At 39.4% G+C, this 22,295-nt stretch overlaps 1 protein-coding gene across 4 annotated transcripts in view; it reads left to right on the top strand.

Moving 5' to 3' along the window:
- LOC114548933 (microtubule-associated protein 4) overlaps positions 1–22,295 on the top strand; it is a 136,856-nt gene that overhangs the window by 72,386 nt on the left and 42,175 nt on the right. For 3 of the 4 annotated variants that reach the window (XM_028568955.1, XM_028568956.1, XM_028568954.1), the window contains 2 exons: positions 794–982; positions 6,051–7,412. In XM_028568955.1, coding sequence (XP_028424756.1) covers positions 794–982; positions 6,051–7,412 — 1,551 coding nt within the window. The remainder of the gene's footprint in view (positions 1–793; positions 983–6,050; positions 7,413–22,295) is intronic. The other variant, XM_028568957.1, reaches the window with a different exon arrangement.

The following is a 22,295-nucleotide window of genomic DNA, read 5'->3' as shown; positions in this document are numbered from 1 at the left end:
AACTGAAAGTCACTCAAAGGGACATTATCAGACTCGCTCTGCTGACTGGCTTCTACTTCATGTTCCACGAGCTCGATCTGAACTTGGAAAAACTGCTTTTAGTTTTAGTGCACCAGACTCCTGGAACAAATGACAGCACTAAAATCAACTCACTTCTGCCTATTGGACAATTTAGAAATCTGGTTTTAAAACCTGCTAACTTCTACTTGTACTTGCTTCACATAATTTAATTTATTTTGCATCTGTTCCCATTATTCTAATTTACTTACCAAATAATTTTTCCAATTCAGAAAGTTTCATTGTCTTTCAATCTTTCTTAGGATGGTTTATTCTTTTCTGTGTTGTTTTGTTGTTGTCTTTGTAATTTGACTCGATGACAAATTAGGACCACGCCTCAATAATCTTTCGAGGATAAATAAAGGTTGAAAAAAAAAGAAAACCTGTGTAAAAAATATTCTGCAATACATTTTCTGCTTTCAATTAGCAGTTTTCTTAAAAGTCCTATAAGATCAACAATTACTGTGTAAAAACATGACCACTTTGTTTGAAAAGCTACTACAATTAACTACTGTGCTATCACAGGCTACTAGGAACAAGATAGGTTCCCTGTGGGTTGGAAAGACTATTACATGATGTCATTGGGCTACCCTCCGTTACATGGCAAGATGCTCTCCATTAAAAGACATCAACGGACCACCTTGCATTATTTTTGGTGTATCTTTAACAACAGTAGCATCTGTGCTAAGAGAATCCCCATCACTGACCCCTATATATCTGTGTTTCTGCCTTTCAGGTTTCTCCCAGCCTGGTGGAAGGGGGGTCAATGTGGAGTGTGGGTCTGCACCCCACTCAGCAGAGAAGATTCAAAGTATAGCAGAACCCCACCATCCCACACCCCCAGTGGGTTCAGAAGCCCCTAAAGAGCATAGCCCCATGCTGCCTGAACCCCAGACTCCTCGCAGCCCTCTGGATCTGTCATCAGGTAAAAAAAGAAAAAAAAAAGAAAAAACTCATGTACCAATGTATGTAATAATATGTGTTAATTGCTAGACCTCTGTAATAGCTGACACACACTGCTAATTGTTATTTAAACAGCTGTAATATGAACAACTTCTGTAGCATTGTTTGCACTTTACCATCCTTGAATCATGAGGTGATACATTGTTCATTCCTACATTCTCAAAGCAGGGATGACTCAAAAAAGATTCCTGTATAGTGTGCTGCACTGTGTGATTTGTTCCACAGAGGGGTGCAGTATACAGAGCAGCTGTCTGTCTTTGCTTTCCTATAGCTTCCTCCTAACACACACTCCAGCACCAATGTGATGTAGACATCCAGCTCAAGGTCAATGCACATCTTATGCTGACATCTATAGGGTCTGCCATCATGCCAAGGCTTCTAGACATATAGTGTGTGTGTGTGTGTGTGTGTGTGTGTGTGTGTGTGTGTGTGTGTGTGTGTGTGTGTGTGTGTGTGTGTGTGTGTGTGTGTGTGTGTGTGTGTGTGTGTGTGTGTGTGTGCACGTGTGCGTGCATATCTATCCTACAGAGAAAAGCTGTCCGTATCTCTCACGGTCCACTCTTTCTTGACCACCGCCCCTCGCCCCACCCCCATAGGGCTGTTCTCCAGTTAACTGCACATCTGATGCTAGAGAGTGTGGGGTTGTAGTTGTCACCATTCCGTGGCTTGTGTCAGCTAGCAGGCCATGCTAATATCCTGTGTGGGCAGAGGAACGATGCACAAAGCATCACAGCAGCTGAGCACTGCTACACAGCAGGTGGTAGAACCCCCTGTGTCTCTGGACAAAATAAGAGCAGGGGGAGGAATATCAAAGTGGTGATGTCTTCATTTGTTAAATACACACCAAATAACCATGACATGTGCAAATATGTCTAAACATACAGAGTCACTATTCTTCTAAGACCCCAAAACTGGAGGTTTATGGGTGTAAGGAAATTGTTGTTATCATCAAATAGCCAGCCGGTACTTATTAGTAGAAATCCTGGAATAAAAGGAACAATTACAAACCCGTATCATATGCACTAATATTCAATTTCAGCTATGTCTTATTAAAGGACAGTTGCTGAGGAAAACAATCTTCACAATTTTCAGCTTTCATCACGCATGCGCCACACAATCTTTCACATTGTGCGCACAGTGGCACAAACATTAACCCACTATTGTCACAGCGCAAAGTTATTGTTCAATGGTTAAATTTTTTTTTAAATATGTTTGAAAATATACGTTAACATGAATCCAACATAGTATTAGTAAAGATAATTTTTTTTTTATGTACACAACATTAATGATAAGGTAGCCATCGACAGATACAGTTAAGTGCCACAATATAACATTAAAACATGATGTATTTAAATATAAACATTCCAACAATTTTTTTTTTAAAAGCTTAGTATTGTATGCACCACAAAGAGGTATGTGTAAGGTTTTTGGCCGCCATAAACGTTATTGTAGGTCCAGTTTAATATGCAACTACATTTTATACTATAATAATTAAGGCTGAGCAATTTTATCGATTCTGCGATATAAATTGATATTTTTTCCCCCAAGAAAGTATCGATTTTTATGCCGCGAGTATCGATACATAAGTCCCATTCAAATCCCCCGTAAAGAGGAAAAAATGTGTTCTGTTATTTATCATTTCAAGCATTTAGAGCAAAAACCCAGCCCCCTGTATTTACATCTCTATTCACATGCCGGGATTCTGTAGCCTACAGCGATGCCCGAGCTCCACTCACACGGCTGAGCCGAGATGTGTGTCCGTTAAAACACACACACAGCATGAGCCGAGATGTGTGTGTGTGTGTGTGTGTGTGTGTGTGTGTGTGTGTGTGTGTGTGTGTGTGTGTGTGTGTGTGTGTTAAAGGTTAAAACACGCAGCACCTGACTGGGAACGATACAGAGTTACCAACGGCCGCTGGGGCAGATGAACTCACGCTGGTCTCTTTTCTGTAAATAGGCTACAATTAAACCTTCGTGAGTAGAAAGTCAATACTTATCAATGCACTCACCTGTGTAGACCGGCATAAACATGTAGAAAGCGATATTTCAATCTGCTCAGTCCACCGCGCTGTTTTGATGAAACACAGCTCTACTCTGCAAATAGCGAATTTTTACAAACAAGCTAAAACAAAAGCTGTCGGTTTGTAGTCTAACTGTTTATCTTAGGTTGCCGGGAATCTGGAAATTTTGACAAATTCTTGTAAACCTCACTGCTGGCTGAACACACCAAACTCTCCGCTAGAGCAGACAATCTGGAGCTACTTAATATGCACGTGAATGACTCGATCGTTATGTTCGAGTGATGATGATGATGCTGGTTGTATTATTTTGCAACAACATCGTTTCATTGCAAATGAGGCATACATGACGAGTGCATAGCCTGCTTATCAGTCATTCATCATTAAAGCTGGGCTTTTGGCTTTTCCACGTCAACTTTTCACTTCAGCCTCTTTGACAGTGACATGTTTACCTGACAACAGCCTTTCTTTCTGCAAGCATTTTCCACCAATCATGATGCTGCATACTACAATAATGTTTCCATAATCACAGACTTTAACCATCACTCCTCAGTGAACTGCCTCCTAGTCTGAGATCTTTTTCTAGTTAAAGAGCCACTTATCATTATGGAGTTTCCATGTTTTTTAGGAGTTTGCTCACACTAATACATGTTAAAAAATAGTAGCATTAATTCAGTAAGAAAGTTTCAAACAAGAATAGGCGTATTAGGTATAAATTCATTATATTTTCTTTATTTGAAAGTCCGACCGCCAGAGTGCTTAGAAAAACTCTGAAAAAAATGTAGTTGATGATCCCTGCTGTAGACTCTCTGTCCAGTCAGAGACATATATTGTGTAATTGATGTTTTCAGGTCAATTAATTAAATCAAAGTAAATGGAACACTCACAAGATGTCACCAAAATCACTCGGTCCCCTTTAAATCTTTCAGAAAATGATGTAAGTGTATCGAAATATATCAAATCGTATCATTGGCTGAATATTGTGATATATATCGTATCGTGAGCTGAATATCGTGTATCGTATCGTATCGTGAGATTAGTGTATCGCTACAGCCCTAATAATAATATATGTAGTAAGGGGTCCGTGCTCCATCTCTTTTTCAGCTAAGGGGTCCTTGGCTCAGAAAACGTTGGAGACCCTTGCACTAGAGTGTACAAAGGAAGATAAGGCTGAATGGGATTTGATATAGTAAGGAGAGGGTACTTCAGCCTGTCGTGACTATATTGCTGTAAGTGGAGTGGAAGGTTGGAAACGAGCAGAACAACCTCATGACAATTGCCTGGAGGTATGGAGGTTTGGATCCTTGAGCATCCTCATATATACCAGCACTCGGGTTTTGGTAGTCTTATGCCGTTGTTGCAGGTCAAGGAAATGTACGGCTCATTGTCAGGCTTTAAAGTTGCCCAGCAGCTACTTTATATGCAGTACAAGTGTTTGAATGGTGGATGATAGAACACTGCTTTTAAGCACAATATTGATTTGAATATTACTCATATTTTTCACCATTTGCTCAGTGTGTTTATATTTGGAAGCGCTATTAATGGCATTTTTGCAATTCAAAATTATAATGTTTTTAATTTTTACAAGCAACTATTAACTACTAATTGATTCAACCCCCCAGGTACAAGCCTTAGCTTTATCCCAGTGTGTGATAGCGTTTGATCAAAGCATCATATGAGAATAGAAGGATATTAGCCACATTGCATACTGAGTTTTTGTATTGTATAAATGTACTACCTATGAAACTATAGAGTAACTACTGCATATGCACATACGGTGAGATGGCTTTTTGTTCACGTTTCCCAATGCCTAATGAGGTTGCAGGACTCAACATTTAAGTCATTCTGATCCATTTGGCTGATGTCTTTTTCTGACTCTCCCAATTACTGCACATAGAGTAGAATAGTATAGAGAGGAGAGTTATGTCAGGGGTTTGTTAATATGAAATATGGCCCTCCAGAGAGTAACGGTACTGTATGGGGCCTGACAGCTGCTCCACTTAAATTCTTCCGTATGTGTATATAACTAGAAACTAGAAACAAACTGGGCCAAAGTAGCCGAACAACCTTCAGTGGGCAATTTTCCCTCTACTCTACTCCTGAGCTTTATTATACAATGTCCCAAAACCAGGCTGTTTTAGTTAAAGCACAGTTGCCTGTAATTGACCTTCTTTCTAAGGGACCATTGAGCAGTATTTTGGATTTTGTGTGTCTGTCTATTTGTCCAAGTACGTGTACAATGGAACACTGTGTACTACATGTCTGCACATAAATCCACCCTCACACCTGACTCTCGCTGTGTTTTGATTTCAAACAGAGCTCTTTTGCTGCCTTATAGTTTCAGCGTGAGCATGCACTGTACCTCCCCTCAGGCTGCAGTGAGTCAGCCACCCAAAAGTACCACTTTTCTATATCGTTTGAACACAAACCATTATTGTGTGTGTGTGTGTGTGTGTGTGTGTGTCTTCTCATTCCTTCGAGCATTCTTTCTCTCATTGCCACGGAGGAAAGTTTTAAGAATTGAAATCCAGCTTGTGGTGAACATTTATATGGTTGATTTTAAGATCAACAAAACACAGACATTTGCTTGTTTGACTAAACGGTGACCGGTTAATGAAAGAGAAAATATATTATTATTATATATATATTCATATACAAAAGGTGTACGTGTAAGTATGGCTTGGCTGTCTGGAACATCATGCACCACTTCTGGTCTTGGATTGAATTCATCAAGATGCTTCTATGTTGTGGCATCTTCTTAGACTTTACACCATCTCAGCTAATAAAAAATACCTATAATAGTTACTATAATTTAAAACTATTATAAAAAAATATATGTTTTGCAGTACATATGTGTACACTCTTATGATCTTCTTTGTTATATTGTTTTTGCCTCTTTGTCTGACGCATTCTGAAGTTATTTTCTGTTTTGAGTTATACTAAGGGAACCAATTCATATGCACATACCCATCTCCCCCAACTTTAAACTCTCCCCTCTTCACCCACAACAAGGTGCCTTAGGCGACTGTTGGCCAGACGAAGCTGGCTGCCTACCGACAGACCTCCCTTTCAGCCCCAGTGTCTCCACCGTGATCAGTCGCCACGCAGGCCATCTCCCAGTCAACCCTGACAACCCACCTGACAGTTGGCCTAGCCGCGAGAGCCCTGCCTATGCTGGGGGCGATGAAAGGGAGGGAGAAGGTTCAGACCGAAAACAGAAGAAGAAGAAGAAAAGGCGACAGAAAGACGAGGGATCTTACGAACACCTGGAGAGCAGGGGTCACCCTGAGGTACAAACACGGGGAGAAAACACTCCCTTAACAGAGGAGTTCTACAACAGGATTGGCCCAAGGCGGGATAGGGGAGATGGTGGCTGGGAAGACAATCTTGGGAAGAGCGGAGGCCGGGGGAAGAAGGGTAAGAGCAGGAAGAAGCTTCCAGAGGAGTGGGGAGTCACGGCAGAATCATTTGTCCCTTCGGCCGCAGTGACCTCTCAAATCACAGAGGAGATGATGATGGATCTAGGGAGTTCTGGTCAGACAAACCTGGAAGCCTCGTTCAGAGACATGGACACCAGCCAGAGCCACTGGAAAAAGGAGGTCTACCCAGAAGAAGGCCTGGTCCCTTCCCCCCTGTCTCAGGACCTATTCTCCCCAACAGATGCTTCCATCAACCCACTGGTCCTGAACAGCGATCTGAAAGCCACAGCAGCTCCGTTCACTATGCCCTCCAGCACCAACAGTGCAACACTTCCTATGGCTCCTGGCCCTGTTGATCTATTTGACCTCCTGATGGATACTGAAAATGCAAGCTTAGGCGACAGCAGCCAGGCCTTATCACCTGGTGGTGACATGGTTGACAGCGGGATGGTTGATAACACCAGTTCCCTTCAAGAGTCTTGTGTGCAAGGCTTGTCTGAGGGAGACACCTCTGCTTTCAGCCCTGCCCAGCCAAGCCCAGGCCTCTCCCCAAAAGGCGAGGTGATAGCCTCGGCCCCACCTCTCTCACCTTCAGATGCTTCATGGATTCTGAACGAGTCCAACATGAGCAGCAACAGCGAGCTATTTCAGTTCAGTGACATGAGCACTTCAGGTCATCCTTTAACCTTAGGGCTGTCCTTTGACACACCGAGCCCAGCCCCTCTCCGCTCCCCTAAAACCACAGCGCAGGAATTCCAACCCAAAGAGCACAAAAATGCCAAATTGGGCCAGAAGACACCCAAGAAGTCTCGTTCTTCATCTTCCTCCTCCTCTGTAAAGAGTCCCACCTCCCCAGGATCTGGTCTTAACCCTACAGCTAAGCCCTTCTTTCCTAGCTTTGCTGATCCCATTGAAGAACCAGCCGTGGTCCCTCCAGTTACCCCCATCATCGAAGGTTGGTTGCTGTCAGCCCTGGAGAAAATAGAAGTTAATTATAGAGTAACTAAATATTATGGACGAATGGTTTATTGTCGTGCATGAGTCTTTCAGATATTTGAAACTGATTCCAGATGCTTTTTTGGGCAGGATTGATTGCTTGGGTGTCTTCCCACGTTCCTTAACGTAAGGCTGCATTCACACCAAATCAGTCGTTGCTGCGAAAACGCCAGCCCCCCATTAATTTAAATGTGGGTAGTGCATTTAGGCCAACGTAGTGAGGATCACAGGGGATGCCGAAAAGTTGAAACAGAATAAACTTGAGGAAACACAATATAAAAACCAACTGCGGTGGCTAAACTACCAGCCATCAGACAAAACACAAATGAGTGGGAAACACAAATGGAGACACAAATGGCCCATTTAAGTGACACTCCCTCACCGCCGCACAACTGCGCTAATAGCAGCAACGTATGATTTGGTGTGAATGCAGCCTTAGATGGATAATTAGAATCTTGCATGGAAACATTTGTCTAAAATCTTGACTTGGGCTTTTTGGCTTGTCCAATTGGGACTGTTTTTGAGTGACTAATGCATGGGTTCAAGTGTTGACCAACTGAGGCTGTGGATTGGCTTGACTTTAATCTGTGAGTATCTTAATTCCCAATGATGCACTACTGTGATGTTCTCATAATTAACAGTGTTGCTGTTGATGGGTGTGCTACTACTAACCAATCACAGAGTCTTTCTCCTTAGCAACACCACTAGACATCTTCACAAAATAAGAACACCAACCTCTTTCTCTCTTCTGTCCAGGTGTATGTGTTAACACTGTAATCACTGTTTCCTTTGCATCCAGGGGTTAGGTGTCCCTATCTTCTCTCTCTTGTGTCCAATTAACATTGTTTTCCTTACTAGCGGCCTGTTTCTTTACAACTTATCCTAGAAAAGAATGTTGAAGGAAAAGGCTTTGTTGGTGTCATGTTAACTCTCCCTCTGTTGTTATGCATCAACAGTGCACATCCTGGTGTGTCTCCTGAGCGTGTAACGTTAAAAAAATAATTTGTTAAATACAAAAAATATGAAATGGTAATTGTTGTTTTTGTCAATTTTACCTTCCATGTTCTGTGACGATTGCTGCCTTGGCTGCTCCTCCACCATAGGTGAGTCCTATTTTAACTCCTCATGTAGCTTTGTTGTGTTTTTTTCATGCTTCAATGTTGAGACCAGTCGCTGTGATGATTACAGAATGAATAACGGAAGACGCAGAGAGTTCAGCAAAAAGGCTGCTGTTGCTTTAAACAGAAATGAGACGCTGACAAAGTAGATACACTCAAAACAAGAGCTTTCTTCCCTTTGTTAGCGTTACGTCAAACCTATTCATTGTAGGCATTGGACTCCGACAAAGGTGCTTCTCCTGTTTTATGAATTTGTTAGTTAGGATATCAAGGCACAGCAGACGTCTGGATAGCGGATCTCTACTATCTGCAGATGATGCTGGCTTCGTCGAGCCATAACCTACGATGTCTACAAAAGCAGGTTACTCCACTTCTGTTAGTATGTTGATGCAGAGTTCCAGAGGATTCATTTACTTGTTCTTCCTTTCAACACTTCCTGTCTCTGCCTCCCGTGGAGGCTGTAATGAGGACTGAGCAAGCCTTCAGCTTGCCACAGGAACAGCAGAGTGTTGAACCTGGATATTAAGCAGCTTTGATTAATGGCTTCCACAAGAAGCAAGGGCTTGCATTAGTGTTTTTGCCATTTCCAAGTCACATAGATAAACATGTATTGAGGCTGTTTTGGCCTGTGGCACTGAAACAGAAACCATTGTACCCCAAAATAATGAACAGAAGGCAGTTAATCTGTTAATTTGCAACTCATTTGTATACTACTGACTAGTGACTATGCATTTCTACTTCAGAGGAAAACATTGTACTTAAAATATGATGTAGTATTCTTTAAACTATCCAGCATTATATTAGATTTGAAAACTCCACCACCAACAGACGTTAAGTAAAGTAAAATACATTGTGCTGATGATGCTCTCTTTCACTCTTCACTTTATGTAAACATTTGAATGCAGGACTTGTACTGTGCAGTATTAATAGTTTTAGCCTACTATTAATAGTTAATAGTTTAAGATTTTATCTGATATATCATCATTATCTGATGAAAAACACAGGTGCCTACTGACACTTTAGCGGTTCAACTGACTAGCAGTTTAGATAACCGACACCCAACTGTCCTGCTTTAATACAGACATGTGAACCTCCTTCATGGACTAACGGACTTATTAATTGAAGGTGCCGGAGCAGCTCCAGATTGTTTCGGCCCACTTTGCCCCTGGTTGAAATATTATTATTGCAGCTTAGCAGTTACTCAGCAGAAGTAGCCTAGGCTGTTTGTGGATGTGGACATGGTTTGTATTGAGCCCAGGGCAGAGAGGTCTGGGGATGGCTCATGAGAGCAGTGCCAGGTGAGATGATTGACACAGCTGGTGCTCTTTGAATAACGATACTGGAACCTGGGATGTCTGGCACACACCAGAGACAAATAGCCGCGTGGCCATCATAAAGTTTTGCAAATCAAGCAAAAGTTTTTTACAGCAACCTGTTTGACAGCCTAAATATGATAACTCTCTGCTACTGTGGGAATTCCTGAGTCTCAAAGTCGGCAAATCTGCCAAATTCTGCTTTGAGTCATCATCATCATCATCAACTTTTTATTCCAGACTCAAGGTCCATTCAAAAGACACAGACATGACATACAACATACCTTGAAAAAAATAATAGAAACATATATAAAGAAATAAAAATCAGAAGAAACAACAATACTACATTTCTACAAAAGACACTTATACCAGTGTTTCTATAGTGATGATTGGTATCGTATGGCACTAAACCTAGGATTTACTAATAGCATAACAATGCTATTTTGGGAGACGTTCAGACGACAAATGAATTTGTAGATGAGACTCCTCAACAATGCCTGAGTGTCCCATAATTACAGTTTGAAAAGAGTTTCCCGTCTTTTTGGTTTCTGCGCACAACTAGGCGGGCCAAAATCTGTTGTGAACCTAAATTGATATTTGCGAGGGGCCAGATTTGGCCCGCGGGCCTTGAGTTTGACACATGTGCTTTAAAGCATGGATTTATTTAGCGGAGGTAACATATTTGAAGGTAGTATGACAAACTTACACAATTTGAGTTGCAAAAGTGTTCCTGTAGGATATCCGCTCGTGTTCGTTAACTCCAGGGAAATAAAGAAGAGTTGGTATATTGAGCATCCACGCTCAGAAACACACGCGGTTTAATACAAAAGCGGACGTATTAATTTGAAATAGACACCATTAGTAGCCTGCTGTAAAAGGCTTGCCGCTGACATACAGTAAGTGGCCATACTTTAAGTTAGGCTTTTATTGTGAAGGGTAGAAACTGAAGAAGTGAAACTAGCATTATTCCCACTGCTGATGCTAGGACTGTTTGAAATGATCCTGCTGCCAATATTTGTAATGTAGCGAGGAGTTTAACAACTGCTGGAATGGGATGTGAACGCTGAGTGGGTGATTCATTTCATCTTTGAATTCTTCCAGTAACTCTAATATTGCATGGCTGCTTGATCTGTAACGCTAAATGATGTTGTGTTCACTGACAAAGTGTGATTCTTGTGTTAAAAATATTTTCAGCCTCGCCTATGTCTTCGTCTTGCTCAAATTACTGTTGCCATTTCACCAGCGGCATAAAGGTCTACGAGGAAACTCGATTGCGGCTGGTTCAGACCTGCTTTTAAGAGGCGGAGAATTTCCCCCGCAGAATAGAGACGCGCTCTTACTGACAGTCTTTGTAAATACCACGGAATATATAGTTAGGCGCACTTTGCGCTTATCCTCCCACCTTTTTGGGTGGAACTCCCACTTTCCCCACGACCCTCCGACGAACGCATATTGAAAGCGCAACTTGTCTCTTCTCGCTCATGTGGAGGACAATCTGAGATTTTACCCAAGTGTCCCTGTTTGTAAATAGCCCGCATCGGTTACATCCGTCTTTGCGACCAAATAGCGCCTGGAAACAGGCGCACACGGCTTGATAAATCTAGCCCAGAGTTTTATTACCCTTGGCTACAGCAGTTTGCACGCATAAGATCAGATGGCTAACTTGGCTTGTTTACATTGTTAGATTTCTTTCTTTGAGTCTGTTTACATTTGTACAACAGTGTGCTGCGCCTTTCTGCTGTGTGACATATTTCACGCATGTATCCATACAAGAGTGTGAGTGGTCTTGCGGGTCGGAAAACCAGTAAGACGGAGTTAGTGACTCACAGAGAGTCCTGTCTTTATAGTACGATGATGTGCACAAACTGGTGGGTGTGCACTTATAAATAATATAATATAACATAAATATATAATAAATCTGTGTACATTTGAGAGAGGAAGAGCAAGACAAAGTGCTGACCTTTTGTCAGTGTCCAGGAGTGGGTCTTTGTCACCAAGAGGGGTATTTAAGCCGTGTACAAAACATAAGAAGGCATGTGGAGCACAATAAAGAGCAATACTGTGGAGGGTTACAGACAGGGCACTACAGTACAGTAAGGAAGAGGGAGGTAAATGGCAAAAAAAAATTCTAAAACAATAATAAATTGGAGTTGCGTACTTTAGAGAGAAACAGGCTTGTATATGAGGGGTGCAGGGATAAAAAAATATTGTTTGTGTAACACAGGAGAGATGGAGGCAAATGATAAAGGGTGAAGAGAGGAGGCTGTGTGAGACTTTTGTGATTGATAAATGAATATAAAGAGTTGAAGAAAAATGCTGACATGGAATGGATAAGGATAATTTATAATCCCTTCTTTTATTGGCAGAGAGATATACATGAGTAACAATGAACGGAAGAAGCCTAGACAGAGATGGAGAATGATGTCAACCTTAGGGAGGGTAGTGTTTTAAACATGGAAAAAAAGGAGATGGAGGTTCAGAGAAGTATTAAGCCTTGATAAAAAAAAAACTTGATAGTGAAAAAATTTGCACAAGGGTGAGGGAATACACAAGCACTGCACAGTGTTAGTAGATCCTCTTTATCCACCACACCTGTCGGTTTAACAATAGAAAGAGCCAGCAAGCTACCGATATATATATATATATATATATATATATATATATATATATATATTAGGGCTGGGCGATATGGACCAAAAGTCATATCCCGATATATTTTGGCTGAATATCGATATACGATATATATCCCGATATTTCTTTTCCACAAACTGAGAGCAGTTCAGTCAAAGTCAAAGCCAAATATAACATGTCACAAGTAGTTTCATAGAAACAGACTATTTCAGTGAACAGTTGCAAAATCAAATGAATAAATAATAAACAGGTTATATATATCTATACAAAATATCTTCACACTTAGATTTTTGATAAATAATCATCAGTAATTTGGATATAATGACTAAGTGGGTAAAGGCAAATAATAGAACAGTTACAACATCACTTTACTGTAATGCAGCCTTTAAAACCAGGAAAAGACACTTATGGTCATATCACGATATTACGATATCCAAAATCTAAGACGATATCTAGTCTCATATCACGATATCTATATAATATCGATATATCGCCCAGCCCTAATATATATATATATATATATATATATATATATATATATATATATATATATATATATATATATATATATGTATATGTATGTGTATATATATATATATATATATATATATATATATATGTATATGTGTATATATATATATATATATATATATATATATATATATATATATATATATATATATATATATATATATATATATATATATATGTATATATATATATATATATATATATATATATATATATATATATATATATATATATATATATATATATATATATATATATATATATATATATATATATATATATATATATATATATATATATACTACCGGTCAGAAGTTTGGGGTCACTTAGAAATTTCCATTCCACTCCATTCCAGACACAATACCTGCTGAGATCAGTTGTATTGTTTTTTTTAACCAGGGCAGCAGTTTTCAAATTACATTATGTGCTTACATAATTGCAAAATGGTTCTCGACTGTTGTAGACAGAAGTGTCTGAAGAAATGCTTGAAATTCATGCTTTTTGGTCTAAACGTCATACCCAAATTAAAAGTGGTACAGCTCCCATATACTTTGACACTCAGGGGTGTGCCTGATATCATTGGAAAGGTGATTGATGTGGGTTTGTTTGTGTATTTGAGAAGTGTTGTATTTTTTTTGGCTTTTTTATTTGCACTTTTCAAATAGAAATAAAAAAACGCACAGACATATTTGTAGAAAAGAATTCATATAAAATCCATTTTTGAGTCTTTTAGCTTCTGAATTTTTTTCTGTAGTACAGCAGTGTATTTTAATAATTTTACAGATTTATAACTTGGATAAAAATAAAAAATCTCCATTCTAGCCTCTGTAACTCTGTGTCAGTAAGGCCTAGAATCACCCTGACACAACTTGAGTGTTTCCTTTCCAATGATATCAGGCACACCCCTAAGTGTCAAAGTATATGGGAGCTGTACCACTTTTAATTTGGGTATGACGTTTAGACCAAAAAGCATGAATTTCAAGCATTTCTTCAGCCACTTCTGTCTACAACAGTCGAGAACCATTTTGCAATTATGTAAGCACATAATGTAATCTGAAAACTGCTGCCCTGATTAAAAAAAACAATGCAACTGATCTCTGCTGGTATTCTGTCTGGAATGGAAATTTCTAAGTGACCCCAAACTTTTGACCGGTAGTGTATGTATGTATATATATATATATATATATATATATATATATATATATATATATATATATATATATATATATATATATATATATATATATATATATATAATTGTGTATTTTTTCTGTCTAGAAAACCAAAATGCTGTGCCTAGTTTTCGGTCTACTTTATTACCTTCATGTGAGGCTATTGATAGACAACCCAGGGTACAAAGTCTCTTCTTCTGACAGCACACAACAACCATCTACACATCTTTGAACTGCATATATGTATGCATCACCCACACATGTACAAACATAAAAATGTACATATGAATAATGCACAGGCACTCTGTATTGACCATAACTTCCAGAGGAATATGGTCTCTGGATTCTGTTGGCTAAAATGACATCAAATAGACTTACATCTGGAACTAATTAATATATATTATTTATTGGTAGATAGATGGTAATCAAATGATCATGTGTCATTGTTTTGGTTTTTCAAACCGCCAATAGACAACGTTAGCAAGCAACTACTGTAGCTGGTGAACATAGTGAAGCATTTAGCAGCTAAAGAGCCAGATGTATATCTCAGGAGTTGGTGGAGAACCAAAACAGAGCTAAAAGGAATATTGGACTTATATTTGCCAGGTGCCACAAACAGGACTTCAGTACCAAATGAATGTTAATTATGCCTTGTGTCTGCTGGATGTGTAAATAGGTAATTGTTTGCTAACACATTGACCATAAGTACTTTATGAGGTGATATTAAAGGTCCAGTATGTAATATATTTACTGTATTTCATTTTAATTTCCATTCCGTGACAGACTGTCTGTTTTTATTTTGGCAGTAGTGATGGGCATTTACAGTCATTTCAACATTCACGTGCTCGTATTGAATTATATACTATTATAAGTACTCAAATCAGTTGCTCGCAAAAGAATTGAGTCACACCTGGTGAAGTGATCCCAACTAGACGTGCTAACACACACTAAGTGATAACGTTACCGGGGCACCCGTCAAGCGGGCCAAACCTGTTTACAACCACCGTGACAGACAACAGAAACCACAGCTTCAAGGTTATGATGTTGGAAAATAAAATGATTCCCACTTTGGCATTCACCCATTATGTGTGATACAATGTACATACAAGCTGTCTGGAAAGTAGTAGTACCGAAAATCTCCCCCGTGCCAAAATCTTTCCCCGCTTCTTTTCAGCGGCCGTAGCTGACAAACGGTGACTGTGACCTGGGTATATATCCACCGCAAGGGTGCTGCCTTTTTAGCGGCTGTTGTTTTTACATTTAGCCAATATAAGGTGACTGTCAGCCGGGTACAGAGCTCCGTGAGAGCATGGGCTTTTACAACCGTAAACCAAGCAGCATCTAGCAACTCCGCTGCGCTGCATTGCAAGACTAGCATCTAGCTAACATTGAGCGTTCGCAACCTCGCAACCCCTGTGAACTTCGACGCTGGGGAAGAGGGTCCGTGGGAGAAGGTTCTCTCCAGTATTTTGAATTTGGACTGCAGTAACCATTTTAAATGGTAGTATTACATATCGGATCTTTAATATTATGTTATTGTTTTGTTTACAATTTTTTGCAGTGCCCTAAGTGGTTTCTACTGGCCTTCTGTATGGTTTCTAGGCTTGGGCATCATTTGGATTTTAACGATTCTGATTCTGATTCCAATTCTTCCTTTTGATTCTGGTTCTTATCGATTCTCTATTCCGATTCTTTGAGTGGTGGAGTTGAAACGGGTCACATGCTTATTTCACAAATAAGAGGAAAGTATTATTTTGATTCAATGCAGACGGGGCTTTTTCAATGTAAAATAAATCCACACTAGAGCACCGCTTACTGTGCTCCAAGGCCGCAACACAACAAGCGCCTGGCCGCTACGGAAACCAAAACTTGCGCATGTTAAATTTGGAACCCATGATCAGATTTTGAATCCAAATCCTCCAAACGATTCCAAACGATTCCGATGGAATCGTAATTTTTGAAACGATTCCAAGTAGGAATCCATTCTCGATGCCCAATCCTAATGGTTTCTGATTCTCTTTCCTGATATGTTTCTTTCTACTCAAAACTTATTAATTTAAATAAAAAGTAACCAACATAAACATTGCAACAACCCCAGCTCTCCTCCAGCACCAACACTACTCCTTCTCTCCCAGACAGAACAAGTACACAAGTGCCAACCAGTGTAAAGACCAGAAATATACCACCGTGTTGGTCCAGTCTCCCTGCACAGACACGCATACTGAGTCATCAAACTATTTGAGGACAAACACAAATCCTCAAAAGGCAGACAGGCGTGAATATACTTTATCAGCGGTCTATTTTTACCACATAGTGTTTTTCGCTGTTGTTTAGGCTCCTTTCATTGGGGAGCAGGCTGTTAGATGGTAGCCCAGAAGGGACATTTGTACAGTATGGCCCCATCACTGAGATGGGGTGAGCTAATGCCTTTTGACGTCTCTGGGGGAAGTGTTGGGATTTTGCCTTGTTGGCGCCACTGTAAAAGCCAACAGCTAACTGTAAGACAAGATCGTGAGTCACTCTGGGTGATGTTTCAGAAGATGTACCATGCTTCAGCAACAGATTTAACCCATAGAGAGATGGCTCCAGGCCAGCAGTGTGTGCTGTGCTTAACATGTTATAAATGTTGAGATTGACATTTTTAAAAGGCAGTTGGATCAGCTCAGTCAGTGGAAACTTCGTTGAGTTTGGAGTTTGTCGTCTGCATGAAAAACAGCTCTAATTGTGCAGCACACATCTTCATGTGGATTTCGTGAGATTTATTGAAAGGATGTAGGCTATTTTAGTATTTTTGGTACAAATGCTTTTCACTACTCTATGCCCAGGAAGCATATTAGTAACATTAAATCCTTAAAGGTTGTTTGCTATGACGAAAATTAATGTGGGTTCATACGTTCCACACCCACCTCAAATGAAACGGGCACATTTTGTTTATTTAACATAATATAAATATCATCATCCACCTGTATTTTACATCTATCAATATACATCTGTATTAGACCATGAGTCAGAGGAATTATCATTCTTCTCAGTTGGGATATTACACCAAAGGTCAGGCTTTTTCAAATGGCACAAAAGTGACAAAAGACAGACAAAAGTGAAATAGCTGCTACCAGCTTCATGTTTCAACAGTACTTAAATAACAGCAATAGCAAAATCCTCCACAAGAGTAAGTTCTGTTTCCGATAATACCCCCTTTTTAAACTTCTAGGAATCAATTGCACAACTGGCTAGTTAAAGCACCAACCAAAATCTTATTGATGTTCAGCAAATTAGCCATCAACAACTTCTTGATTAGTTTTTACACCCATTCTCAGACTTTACAAAAGTTCTTTCAGAACCAAGGATCACTTTATAAAACTGTTTTTACAGGCTGGATACCATTCCCCATCACTACAATAATGAGTTAAAATTCATAAATAGATAGATAGATAGATAGATAGATAGATAGATAGAGACACAGAGAGAGAGATACTTTATTTATCCAGAAGGAAATTAAGGTGTCCACGCACACATACAGTCAATACTACAAAAATGTAATGTAATATGTAATGTAATATTGTGCTACACTCTAATGTAATTATCCCTTCTGACATTTGTGATAAGAGGCCTTTTTTCCAGAAGTTTGATTACTCCAAACTTGTGCAAAACATGACTTGAAAAGCTTGCCTGGCTAAATACCTAAAACCTTTTCCTCTGTAAAAAGAAGTTGACCTGATTTCCTATTTAGTAGAGCAACTTAATGTTCTGAGCTTTGCTTAGGCAGCAGGTAGGCAAACAAGTTGGTCTGTAATGTACAGTATTTGTTCAGTGTCCTGCCAAGATAAATCCAAAATGTCAGCTTTGCATGAAATGAGAAACAAATCCCTAAATGTATCTTATATATAGAGTTGGGTATCGTTTGTTTTTTTACGATTCCGATGCCGAACCAGTACTTTTAAAACGATTTTGATTCCTAAACCGATTCCGTGCAGTGAATGGTTAATATCCTTTTACGTCCTTTGGTGAGCCCAGAGGGAAAATATGGCATTTTAAAAGTAGCCTACATTTACGGTAGCTAGCTAACGGTAGACTACAGAGACCCCCTCTCTCTCTCCCCTTTCATGTCTAAGCTGACCTATTGAATAAAGGCCTAAAATGCCTAAGAGGAAAGCATCTGAAAAACAGAAGCTGACTTCAGGCAGACTGACTTCAGTCAGACTGAGAGACTTTATAACACAGATATAAGGAGTGTCTGAAGAGTGTCCAGAAAAACTTAATTAAAAATTAGACTGGCAGAGGCATGGAAAAAGATAGACAAGCAAGCAGAGAGATAAGCAAACTATACAAAATACCAAAAAATGACAGCGTTAAATGTTCAAATATTTAAAACAATGCATGACAAGGGAATAACTATGTACATTTACGTACATGGTGTGTGCTTTACATTGAGATATGTTCCTCCAGTTTCACATTATGATTTGCTTTTCCAACATTATACTGGTCTAAATAAAATCTGTGGCTCCAAAGTGAGATGTCATTTGTGGATCACTGCAAACATATAGCCTTGGGCAGAGCTCAAAGTTGGTCCAGGTAATGTTTTTTTATATGCCCACTAACCTTTAGCCAATACTTCTGAATCACGGGACATTCCCATAATAGGTGAAGAAGCATTTCCAACAGTTGGCGTTGTCCGTGAGCTTAAGCCTAAACAGTCTGGAGGGGGTCTAATATATATATATATATATATATTATTATTATTAATATATAGATCATACGATAGTGTAACTGTCTCCTGGAAAATCATTGCATAATAAATAGACGCTTACTGTCCTAGACCTTAAAGACTTATAGACGTTACCTTTATAGTCTGAGATAGAAGATTCCGCTGTTGAGGTGGAATTTGTTTCCACATACAGTAACATAGGATATCAGGTGTCAAGTTGCAAATACTTATAATTACTATAATTATTTTTTCTCAGAGGGAGAGAGTGTGATGTCTTCATGCCAAATAACAATTGAGGGAATTTATTTTTGAAAACATGGCCATGTCCATTAAAAGTCCACAGACTTATATGTGTATGTAATATATGACAAGTAATATATGAAATAGTAGGCTCATGGTGGCCCAACACCTTTAACCTTTAATAATTTATCTGTCACCAATCTGTACTTTACATGGCCTATACAGAAGATTGCAGTTATACTTTTAGTATTTTACCATGTTGAAAACTGTACTGGCCCAATTAACTAGATATTTACTATTGACTATTGTGTCTCTGTGAGTGAATGCATCAGAAAACAGTCAACCTAGTTATTTCAAAGTGTGCAGGAATGGGCAGTTCAGCCATACAAACTGAAAAAGTGTTTCTTCTTTTTTAGAATGGATGCTTCCATTAGAAAAGGATGCAACATTAACTCTTCACTAGAAACGTAAAAGAGGCAAAATAGCCTCGGGAAGGAACTTGTTTTGGTGGAACATGTGTACGTTTAAAGGTAGTTTTTGTCGTGCAACAGAAAACTCCGATTGGACAGATAGTCTAGCTAGCTGTCTGGATTTACCCTGCAGAGATCTGAGGAGCAGTTAACCATAGTCCTCAGAAATCAGCCGGAGGTTAGAACGCCAACACAAAGAAAGAAGAAGAGGACATCCGAGCGAAAGAGCGTGACTATCTGTCCATCTATAAGACTATCAGCTCCCTAATATGTCACTTTAGTAATTAACTCTTACTTACTTACTTAGTAGTTACTTAAACCTGATTCCCTCACTGTAAAATAGTCACACACAGAATTGATTATTGTGAACTAGTTTAACTAGATTACGGAGGCTGTAGACTAGTGCATTCTAGACACAATGTTGATAGTGTCAGACTGGGTGCAAACAGGGGACTCAGAATGCAGGACTCAGACATGCAGTAAAAGTCACAAAAGGGGACTTCTTGTACAGAAGCGATACAAAGATCAAGCAACGGTTTAAACAAAAGACAGAGGCTTGTTTAAAAAAAAACAAGCAGCGGTCGAAAAGGTTCATCTGGCCACATTATCCAAAAAATACTAGGGAGAGACTTTGGTCAAAAAACAGACAGAATGGAGCGGGCGTGTCATAAAGGTAAAATTGTTATTTTCAAGTTTCCAGTTGTAGACAGATTGAAGTGCCTTTGGGGAGGGACAAGAGGGAGGAAAAGAACAGGAAGGGGGAGTTGCCATAGAAACCAGTTAATGTTGCCCTAGGAACAGCAACAGATGCTAGAGTCACAGTGTTGAGACACTACATTGATAGCACACTTTCTGATGGTACCGTTTTTGTTTGATACAGATACACACAAAACGATGAAATGGACCCAACACAGGTACAACTCTACTGTGCCATTATTTCAGATCATTATACTTCTTGTAATTAGGGGTTAATTTCTCACCTTTGTTACTGTATTACCATTTCACCATTAATTACTAGATTCTATTTTAGAAATCAATCAATAAATGTTTCCAGTTGGATACATAACAATAATTTGACAGATTCTTCATAGCAATTAGTAGGATGTCCTCATTCTCTAAAATGTAATTATTAGACAGAATCACAGACCAAGATCCAAGATTATTTTACTTTTCATTTCCTTTTTATTTTTCTGTGTCCTTGTTGTCCTTGCCAGTGGGTACTGTATGTTGTCATACTAACGAAATGTAGAAACAGATAGAGCAGGCATGCTACTGGTACTATTGCTAGTAGGTTTTATGGTGGTACGTTTTTTTGGTAAATTATTACATAGCACAGACCTCAGTGGGAGGCAGTCAGTTACAGCAAAGCCTCCCCACCCTCTCCTTTCAGCATCTTACAATTATTCAAAACAAGTAAACAAGAGAGGCACTGGTGCATTTCTGTACCAGTCTGTGAAATATGGAGATATTTTAAACCAGCAGGCATACAGACAGAGATGAGAGAGGAGGAGGAAAGACTTAGTGCCATCAAAAGAGCAGTCTCAGCTGAGTACCAGACAATAGTACATTCTACATTGAAAGTTAAAATTCCTGCCATGCGTGTGTCAAATTATATCGATATGTGTCAAGAGCCTTTTACCGTTTAAGGGTTACTAAAAATGTAAAGCATTTTAAAAGGAGGAGGAGGAGATGGGGCAGAGTTTGAGCTGTCACTGGTATGAAATAACCTTCCGGCAGCCTGGAAGAGAGCGAGCAGGATGGAGCGATGGTAAAGTGCCTTGTGCTGAGGTGTTTTTTTTCCAACCTGCGACTGCCTGATGAGTGTCTGGCTGTGACACAGGTTGACCAATCCTGAAAATGGAAATGAAATGCCACCTCAGGCTTAATATATAGGAACTGACTTTGTCTAGTAACACCAAACAAAAGGAACTGCAGGATAGCGATAACCTAGTCCCACCTTTAGACACAACGCGGCGCACAGTTTTCTTTTGTTTTATTTACTTGGGATCTTAGCAAAATTGTACTCAAACCGAAATCTTATTCAAATCGTACGTAATGACCAAGATGTATTCCTCTATAGTAGCAGTAAACACAGCACATGGGCCAACCAATGACTGTGCTGTATTCAGAGCGTAACAAGATATTTAGGGTTGATGTACAATATTGTAACCCAAAAAAATATCTCTCATGTAGTTCCTGTTTAAAAAAATTGTATTGGCTCAGGTGGCTTAGATATGATGCCTAGATATCATTTTAGATCTTTTAGTACTATGCATTAGCCCAATTTCCAGCTGCCCTCTATCTTTATTTAAATGCTACAAATACATAGTTAATTAATTAGCTTTCATTACATTGTTGAATGTAAATGGACTGTATTTATATAGCGCTTTTCTAGTCTTAACAACGACTCAAAGCAGTTTCAGGCAGGCAGCATTCACACACACATTCACACACTGATGGCAGCATCGGGAGCAACACAGGGTTCAGCGTCTCTCCCAAGGACACTTTGAAATTACTGCAGGGCCAGGGATCAAACCACCGACCTTCCGATTGGTAGACAACCGCTCTGTCACTTAAGCGACAGGCTGGCACCTAATAGTAGCGGTAACAGATGGAAATGTCACATTTTCAATTTCCCTGTCATTCTTTATTTTGTAGATTC

This window comes from Perca flavescens, chromosome 22 (genome assembly GCF_004354835.1).
Source record: "Perca flavescens isolate YP-PL-M2 chromosome 22, PFLA_1.0, whole genome shotgun sequence".
NCBI classification, from domain to species: Eukaryota; Metazoa; Chordata; class Actinopteri; order Perciformes; family Percidae; genus Perca; species Perca flavescens.
Note: the sequence above shows the minus strand (reverse complement) of the source record. Positions and strands in the feature narration are given on the sequence as shown.